This window comes from Tarenaya hassleriana, unplaced genomic scaffold (assembly GCF_000463585.1).
Source record: "Tarenaya hassleriana unplaced genomic scaffold, ASM46358v1 Cleome8, whole genome shotgun sequence".
In the NCBI taxonomy this organism is placed as follows: Eukaryota; Viridiplantae; Streptophyta; class Magnoliopsida; order Brassicales; family Cleomaceae; genus Tarenaya; species Tarenaya hassleriana.
In genome coordinates this window covers 1041997-1050487 of record NW_010970490.1, presented here as the reverse complement: position 1 = coordinate 1050487, position 8491 = coordinate 1041997, and the positions used below count along the sequence as shown (strand labels likewise).

The window sequence follows — 8491 nt, the reverse complement described above, 5'->3', positions numbered from 1 at the left end:
GGAAAGAGTTCGAGTCCTCCCTTGTTATTACTTCCCTGAATCTCCCCACAGGATGCATAGAATCAAGCAAACGCATCAGATTTGGAAACGGTAGATGCTATGCTGATCCACCATAACATCGAAACGTTCCTGCCAAGTTTGGAAAGCAGAAGCACTTTATATGCCATCATCGTGTCTCCTCTTTTTTTCACCAAGTTTCTTCAATGGAGATCCCAAACACATCCACCCGCGTAATCTTTTAATCTCTGTTGGGTTTTGTTTCTTTTGTTATATAGTGGTTTTGCTGATGAGTTTTTGGGTATGCAGACGTGCGTTCTAAGAGTGAATGCCAAGTGTTGCAATGCTTGCCGAAACAATGCCAAGAGAAAGCTGCAGAGTGTCCCTGGTGATTTTCCTTTTTGTTTTGTTTGTTTAGTCAGATACAAATCACACAAGGTGGGAGATGGTGTATGATATGGGTATCAATTAAGGTCGATTAAGAGGTGTGAAAGTGGTGGCATTGGAACAGGGGTGAGGGAAGTGGAGTGCAATGAAGAAGGGCTGATAAGAGTGGAAGGAGAGGTGAACCCGGCGAGGCTGCTGCGTCGGGTCGAGAAATGGGGCCGAAATCACAAATGGGGAAGAAATGCGGAGATTGTGTCAGTGCAGAACAATCAGCCATTTGCTCATGACAGGGGCCATCAGATGAGTCACGTTCCTGAGAACCCTCCGCCTCAGAGCCACTGCTTCCTTCTCAGGAGCTGCTTCGGCATGAAACCAAGAAAGCCAAAGGTCCAGCCTTTGATGGAAACCAGAAACTGGCATTTCGCCCCCGCACCACCGCCTGCAGTGTATCCTCCGCCGCAGGCCATGAATGGGCCACTGCCAGTGCCATACCCTCCTCCTCGTTTCGGAGCCCTTTCACCACATATGCACTACCCACGCTTTTGAGAAAAAAAAAGGCCTTTTTTTTTGTTTCTCCTATAGTCTTTCTTTTACTTTTCTTCTTCCATTGAAATGGCAAAGAATCATTGATATTATTATCTCACATAATTCTATTGGAAAAAATAAATTAAAAAAAAAAAAGAGAGAGAGAGATAGAGAGCCCGCCTCGATAAACAGAGAGGATTAACAGAAAAATAATAGAATGGTGCTGATTAAAGAGCTAAATGAATGTATGGAAATTAACGAGTACCATAAACCCGACTGTTTGGTAGATTGGGTAAATTCTTAAATAAAAAATACATTGTTTTCAATATAAATATAAATGGTTAATTAGATAAATAAAAAAAAATAGCAAATAAAGCATATCCCTCCCGGAATCCAGATGGGAGGCAAAAGCAAATGGAAAGAGACCTAATAGAGGATGTAGTAGAATAAAGAAGCCCCTAATCGTATTGGTGAATGGTGATGGCGACTGATGAGCCTAAAAGACCCAATCAAACTAACAATGTTTCTCCTTGTCCAAGTCAGTAAAGTTGCCAGCTGCTGTCAATTCTGATTCCGTCCCTTTTGAAACAAGAGGAATCTACACCCACCCGACGACGAACGGAGCTCTATTGGAATACGATCCCCAAACACAGCTATCCTTTTTGAAAAACTTGTCAAAGTTTCTGCCTTTCCTCTGGAGAATCTAAAGCCATGAAATTTTCGATTTCTCCTCTCTTTGAAACACGTAAACCGCGCCACACGCCAAGCTCCAGTCATCATTTCTGCGTTTTTAAAACCCAGGTTTTGCAGTATAAAACCCATCATTCCACTTCTGCACACATCACCGAGATCCACCCATCTGCTTCATATCTCAAAAGTTGTAGACTTTTTCTCTTTCTGTTGCTACTGCGTCTGCAATCAATGGGAAACAACTTGCGGAAGAAGAATCGGGAGCAGGACGAGAGAGCGTGCGAGAAGATCTTCAAAGTTGTGACCAGTCCTCTCCGAACCAACCGCCGCGTCTCCAAGCGTAACCAGGGCTCAGGCAGTGCCACGAAGATCAGACCGAACCCGGAAACTGTTCAAGCCAAGCTCGCTGAGGCATCGGCTCAGGCCGCCAAACCCATCTCAAAGATGGAAACTTCCGGCGGGAAGAAGAAGAAGAAGACGGTCGCAAGAGTTGAGACGGTGAAGGTAGACGAGAGGTTCAATGAGTACATAAAGAGAGCGAAGCTGAGGATCAGAGCCATGACGAATCTTGGGGACATTATGGACGCTGATGCGTCGGAGACTGATACCGAAACTCATGTACCTGTTGTCTCTGCTTCTAAAGACAGTGGCAGAGATCAGTTCGCTGAGTACATCGAGAAAGCGAAGATGAAGCTCCAAGCCACTTCCAGTCTCGGAAATGGAAACTCCAATCACGATTCGCTCAGGCACCTTCTTAGTTAAAAACAACCAAGGACACTCCCCGCTATTGGTGTTTTGTTTGATGGCTTATGGATTGGTTGTTGAATAAAAGCGGTGCCCCGCTAACATTCATATTTTCCCTGTGTGTTCCTTTCCTTATTTCAAAAAGTATACTTGAATCGCATATATTGTATTGATAAAAAAATATAATATTGATTTGCATTATTATTTATAACAATTCTATACATTCGGTTCAATTTGTAACCTCGAAGGCACTTCTCGACTGAGGAAATACCAATGTAGTAAGGTGGACCATGGAAGAAATTCCACCTGAAGACTAATATATTATAGACCCATTTCAATACTTGCACTGTTGTGTATAAACGTGGATGCTGCATGAAATGCATGCATGCGGATCGTGCAAGTACATTTTTCGGGCTATGTTCAGTTATTTGGGCTTTTAAACCCAAGGAAATTACAATTTTTTATGGGCCTCAGAGAGTAGATTGGTCCATTATAAGGAGCAAATACGACCCATATAATTATCTATCTGTTGCCCCTTTTTTCTTAATGGACATATAATTATCTAGATACGGCCCATATAATATGGCATAAAGGCAAAATTCAATAACTCGTAAACCTGACCCTTTTCCTAAAACGGCTCCATCTTAATTTGGCCAATTCGCATTGTATATTTTGCTTACTCAAAGAGATTTTAGATCTTAATTAAAATAATCATTAGAGAAAGAAAGGTCGAATGTGGGTTATTCCTATATCGGTCTGATATTCGAACTCCAAAAGCCACGTTTACTTACATATACAATCATACAAATGTGGGTTATTCCTATATCGGTCTGATATTCCGAGTTTGAAATTGAATATGGACTGCAATTATTTATAAAACACCAATTTAGTAATTGGCCAATTGATTTTTATATATTTTATTTGTTTTTTCTCTCTCTTTCTCTAGCAGTTTCTGGATGATGGAGACCCGACATGATTATCAAGAGACAAGTTTGACTCCATTTGTTTATCAAAGGCACAAACTGTCTCTAACAGCAGCAGCGTCGTAACGAATTTGCTGAGTGCTGGAAAACAATTTGCTAATAAATAATATCACTTTTATTTTCATTTGAATTAAAAACAAACTAAACAATTTCAAAGTTGACAGACGATGCTATACGAGCAGAGTGGACGGTGGAGATGAAACAACGTGACGCATCGAAACATACATATGTTGGTTTGGTCCATTTTGCAACGTCAGTTTGCCCTTGATTTAATTTCTTCGTATCATCACTTGAATTATTCTCTCCCTCTCTCTCTATATATGCCATCTATGTCCTTTGAAAGGTAAACACTGAAACAGGGAAGAGATCGATGACCTTTCGGTGACAGATGGAACACACACACACACAACAAAATAAACGCATGACAAATGTGGAGACTTTGAACTATGATATATATACTATGATCCATGCCAAACATAATCGGCATTAATTCATGCAATAAGCTCTACTATTTATGTTTAATTTTGTCGATATAACATTTGTGTCACATATTAACCAAAAAAGAAATAAAAAAGAAACATATGATGGGTTAGGCGTCATATGCAAACATGGGTTATCAATAATAAATCACCAAAGAACAAAACTAAATAATTATGGTGTTTGGGGTGAGCTGGGGCATAGATGTTAGTGGATGGATATTGGATTGTCTTTTACGGCAGGTGAAAGGCTCAGCCACGTGCGCCTTTCCGCTTCTTTAGGTCGCGACCTCTTCCTCTCTCGCCCCCCTCCAAGTCATATTATATTATATAATAGAAAACAAAACGTTTTAGACTAACTATATATTATATGCGTGTTAATTTTATAGTTCCGCCTACTCCTCGCTCGCTTCATCTCTTATTATTATAATATCGCCAATACATTTACGACGCTTTTATACTTTTTTCGGTGCACAACATAAATTCATTTTCAAGCTTATTATGCCTTAAACCCTCTCCATCCCAATCCGCAAACAATCAAAACCTCACGCTACGATCTACTTTCTCCTTCATCCTCGTTATATTCCCCATAGAAGCGAATCGCCTTGTTCAGAAAGCGCGTAAACGCAGAGGCCGTACGGTAATTATGATGGCGGAAGCTCCGGCGGCGGCGTCTCGAGATGTTAGGGCCCCGGTCCTGTTGTCGGATGCGGCGGCGAAGGATGTGATGATCGCGTGGCTTCGGGGGGAGTTCGCGGCGGCGAACGCCATCATCGATGCTCTGTGCGGCCACCTCATACAGGCCTTGGGATCGGATTACGAGGCCGTGATGGCGGCGATCCACCGGAGGAGGCTCAACTGGATCCCCCTTCTTCAGATGCAGACGTACCACTCCATCGCCCAAGTGACGGCGGAGCTGCAAAAAGCGACGGCCACGGCGAAAGGCCAGAAGGCGATGGGAAGTAGCGGCCATGCAGAGGATGATTCCCACAGCAGCGATATTACAGAATCCGGTATTCCTCTTTCTCCCATTTTCAAGATCGACGATGACACCGTGGGTTCTTCTTTCTTTTCAAGAACAGCGTGTGTCGACTGAACTTGAATTTTAAGGGTTTTTGTTTTCTGTACAACATTTTAGTTCCAAGTATCAGTAATTGACATAGCATTTCTATATACTCTTTTTTTTTAAAAAAAGAAGAGAAACATGTTTCTGTTCGGTTGGTCAGAAAAAAAAAAAAAAGTGGAAGAGAAAGTAGGGAGATCACAGGAGGAGATCCCGAATTTCACGAGGATCTTTTTAGATTTTTAAAAACCTTCTAGACTGTTCAAGCAGCAGACATAATCAAAGCGGTCTGACACATTCGTATTACTCGATGTTCCAAAAATCTTGAGGTTGACGTGAGATGGGGTCCAGGCGTGGGCTTTAATACGGTTTCGATCTTTAGTTGACGTCAGGGCTTGGACCCCTGTTCCTTCATCTCGGCCGTACGTAGTCCCGATTTCTGCTTGTTTTATGGTTTTCTGCACAACATACTGACATGACGTAATCAAAGCGGTCTGACATTCGTATTACTCGATGTGGTTTTTTCTTGCATGAATCTAACTCGAGTGGAGTAGGATGTGGAGAAGAGGAGCACGTGGGGGAGAATATTACGGTATGTTCGAATCACGTGGAAGAGTGCGAGTCACTCGTCAAGTTGACAAAGCGTTTTGCGGCCAAGGAGCATGTCGGAGGACATAGGGCAAGTTCCCGTCATCACCTCTCACTTAACACCAATCGGGGTTCGTTTTCGGAGGCCCTGGGAGTGGTCCATACGGAGAAAAGTGCCTTTTAACGTCTGAGATTTGATACTTTGATAGTATAGTGACTACAAAACAAAAAAAGGTTAAAAAGATTTAGTGGTAGCATGCCCTCATCATCGCTATGGAAAACAAATCATATATATATCTCATTGAAATGCATGGAATAGTCGTGTGATGAGTTTGGGTCCTCGTCGTTAGTCAAAAGATCAGTTTTGTGAAATTTTCAGGTGAACGTGGTGAAAGGGTTAAGATTGTACGAAGATGCCTTCACTAAAACTCAACTCTCCAAGCTGTCGGACGTTGTGAACGAACTCCGAGAGGCTGGTCGTAATCAGGAACTGTCAGGTACTTTTTTTAAAATAGTTAGCAACTCAAGTGAGTGCGCACGAGAGGCTGATCCAGGCGTTACTACGGGGGTGCAGGGGAAACGTTCGTTTTGTTCAACAAGAACACCAGGGGAAACAAAAGAGAGCTTATTCAGCTAGGAGTTCCCATTTTTGGTCATGCCAAGGATGAACACTCTGGTAAATCCCCACATCTTCTCGTTCAGTATCCGTTAGATATATGCACTTGGCTATATATATATATATATTGAGAGCAGCCCTTTTATATAATAAAAAAGTGTCTGTTGTTGGCGTTTTCAGGTAGCATAGAACCAATCCCGGCTCTTCTTCAGAATGTGATCGATCATCTTCTGGAGTGGCGGGTGATCCCTGAATACAAAAGACCCAACGGATGCGTCATCGACTTCTTTGACGAGGTAGGCATATATACCTACTGCTTCTTATATATTAGGAGAAATATCATATCAAGATTCAGGACTGTCCTCACTGCAGGAAGAACACTCGCAGCCATTCCAAAAGCCACCTCATGTGGATCAACCCATCTCCACTCTGATCTTGTCGGAATCAACCATGGTTTTCGGGCACAGGCTAGGGGTCGATGACGACGGCAACTTCAGAGGGTCGTTGACACTGTCGCTAAAGGAAGGGTAAGTAAGTAACTGACTAAGTACACATGTAATCCCCACAAGAAGTGAAGCTTATGATGAACTAATATGGACAGGTCGCTGCTGGTAATGAGGGGAAACAGCGCAGAGATGGCAAAGCACGTCACATGTCCATCTCCCAACAAAAGAGTCTCCATCACTTTCTTCAAGCTCAAACCCAATCTCCAACAGCCCCCTTCCCCAAACCCCAATATCGGCCTCCTCAGCCTCTGGCCACCAGCTGCCACTCCTCCGTCGCCCACTATGGTCATCCGTGCTCCGGTCGTCATGTTGAACCATAAGAGACTTGACGCCGGCACCGGAGTTTTCTTGCCGTGGAAGGCAGCGCCAAGAAAACCGGCGAGACATCTCCCGCCCCGTGCACAGAGGCTACGTCTTCTCTCATCGGTGGGAGATCGTGAGTAAATTGAACTGAACCAGATAGTGTTTGAACAATCTGGTTCTGTTTTTTTCCTCCCTGGTGTCTCAGGTTGTATACTTGTTTCTTTTTGGTTTGATTGGGTTTGGTTTCTTGTTTTTCTCGTAACTAACCCCCTCCCCCCCTATAAATTAAATTTAGGGTAAACGGAGCCCATAGACTTTTCTTTTCTTTTTGGGGTATCCTCAAGCAAAGTAATAACTCTCAAGGTTGTTAGTTTACACGAATTTGGTTTTTGCAATTCTCCTTTTCTTTGCACAATGAACATCTCCAATGCCAATGATGAGACCAAATCGATGCAATGGTGGTTTTCAACGAAAGAAAGATTCTTTGGTGACGGGGGAGAATCTAACGTAGATGCTTCATGTCATTCATGCTCAGAATCTTGAAAAACTTACAAAAGGCAGGGAAAAGTAACACTAACCAGCTAGACATTAGACCCCACTTCTTGAAAATTCCAGACACCAAGAACCATTTCATAACATGCTTTTGTTGATAACAGAAGTTTCCCAGATTATATCCAATGGAAGATCTCCCAGCTTCTACTTCTCTGAGGACGAAAATTTGCTCAAGATTTGTCCATCTGCTTCTCTCTGTCAAAGGCTTAAAGCAAGCTAGTGAAAAAGAAAGAGTGGAAATTCCCTTCTTCTATAGTTAAAAAGCAAGAACCGAGTATTACTATGGCTCCATTACACCAAGCGTAGAATCAAAGCAAAACCAATCATACCCCCTGCCTGTTCTTCACTTACACTAATATCCCATCCATTCAAACCAAGAACTATCCAGAAAAAAAAATCTGTAGCACAGAATGCAGAGAAGAGATGACAATAACAGTTCATACCTGCAGCCTACTGGGATTTGCCGCCGGCTGTTTCAACTGGCGATGGCTAAACTCATGGCAGGACGCTTTCGGAGAGGGACGTCGGGACAAAGCAAGGAGATTCTGGTGTCAAATAAGGCAAGAGAAGACGGTTCTGCAAGGAACAAACTGAGCAAGAAGGACTCAAGGTCTGATATCATAATTCATTTCAAACAAAACGAAGATTCTGAGGAAAATGACAACCCAATCAACAAGCTCGGCTCTTCCCGCTATGAAGCAGGAAGAGAGACGCCGATCAAGCTTGTTACAATAAATGAGAAAGGAAAAAGCATAGTAAGTGAGCCAAGCTCAAGGCCGCCAGTGGCTCTGCCTGACAGCGGGAAATCAAAGCCTCAAAGGCACCATAGGCCACTCCTAAGTGTGGTTTCAAATATTAATGAGCAATCAGACGCTTTTATCCGAAGTAGAAAGGAGAAAATGAGAAAAAGCCTAGAACCAAAGCCATAACCTTTCTTCTTCTTCTTCCTCCTCCTCTTTCTTGCACCATATGGAACGGGAGAACCCGGTAAGGCAAAGGCCTCTTCTGCAAAGAAATAAGTGTTCTCTAGCTCACATGGCTAGAGAATTTTTTGTTTCAGC

The 8491-nt window shown here is 42.9% G+C and overlaps 4 protein-coding genes and 1 long non-coding RNA gene across 5 annotated transcripts; 4 read left to right on the top strand and 1 right to left on the bottom strand.

Moving 5' to 3' along the window:
* The first annotated feature begins 6 nt into the window (after positions 1-6).
* LOC104802224 lies at positions 7-954 on the top strand. Its single transcript, XM_010525706.1, has 3 exons — positions 7-230; positions 307-385; positions 509-954. Exons 1-3 carry the CDS (start codon positions 204-206, stop codon positions 928-930), a joined length of 528 nt encoding a protein of 175 aa, XP_010524008.1. The 5' UTR covers positions 7-203; the 3' UTR covers positions 931-954.
* A 631-nt stretch (positions 955-1585) lies between these two features.
* On the top strand, positions 1586-2563 carry LOC104802223. The gene has a single exon (XM_010525704.2). The coding sequence runs from the start codon at positions 1621-1623 to the stop codon at positions 2359-2361; it is 741 nt and encodes a 246-aa protein (XP_010524006.1). The 5' UTR covers positions 1586-1620; the 3' UTR covers positions 2362-2563.
* Positions 2564-4231: 1668 nt separating this feature from the next.
* Positions 4232-7268, top strand: LOC104802219. The gene is made up of 7 exons (XM_010525701.2): positions 4232-4815; positions 5420-5544; positions 5833-5950; positions 6028-6129; positions 6250-6365; positions 6442-6596; positions 6671-7268. The coding sequence occupies exons 1-7, from the start codon at positions 4449-4451 to the stop codon at positions 7017-7019; spliced, it is 1332 nt and encodes a 443-aa protein (XP_010524003.1). The 5' UTR covers positions 4232-4448; the 3' UTR covers positions 7020-7268.
* Positions 4948-5825, bottom strand: LOC104802218. Its single transcript, XR_770000.2, has 2 exons — positions 5457-5825; positions 4948-5323 (listed from the first exon to the last, which is right to left on the bottom strand). It is a non-coding gene; the product is annotated as an uncharacterized LOC104802218 (long non-coding RNA).
* Positions 7269-7873: 605 nt separating the features above from the next.
* Positions 7874-8469, top strand: LOC104802221. The gene has a single exon (XM_010525702.1). It carries the CDS (start codon positions 7916-7918, stop codon positions 8357-8359), a length of 444 nt encoding a protein of 147 aa, XP_010524004.1. The 5' UTR covers positions 7874-7915; the 3' UTR covers positions 8360-8469.
* The last annotated feature ends 22 nt before the right edge of the window (positions 8470-8491 follow it).

Excerpts from the sequence above, each read along its gene's own strand:
- LOC104802224 (XM_010525706.1), top strand. The coding sequence starts at position 204 with ATGGAGATCCCAAACACATCCACCCGC. Across the intron at positions 231-306 it reads TCCCAAACACATCCACCCGC|ACGTGCGTTCTAAGAGTGAA; the intron begins GTAATCTTTTAA and ends TTGGGTATGCAG. Across the intron at positions 386-508 it reads AAAGCTGCAGAGTGTCCCTG|GGGTGAGGGAAGTGGAGTGC; the intron begins GTGATTTTCCTT and ends GCATTGGAACAG.
- LOC104802223 (XM_010525704.2), top strand. The coding sequence starts at position 1,621 with ATGAAATTTTCGATTTCTCCTCTCTTTGAAACACGTAAACCGCGCCAC.
- LOC104802219 (XM_010525701.2), top strand. The coding sequence starts at position 4,449 with ATGATGGCGGAAGCTCCGGCGGCGGCGTCTCGAGATGTTAGGGCCCCG. Across the intron at positions 6,130-6,249 it reads TGCCAAGGATGAACACTCTG|GTAGCATAGAACCAATCCCG; the intron begins GTAAATCCCCAC and ends TGGCGTTTTCAG. Across the intron at positions 6,366-6,441 it reads TCATCGACTTCTTTGACGAG|GAAGAACACTCGCAGCCATT; the intron begins GTAGGCATATAT and ends TCCTCACTGCAG.
- LOC104802221 (XM_010525702.1), top strand. The coding sequence starts at position 7,916 with ATGGCTAAACTCATGGCAGGACGCTTTCGGAGAGGGACGTCGGGACAA.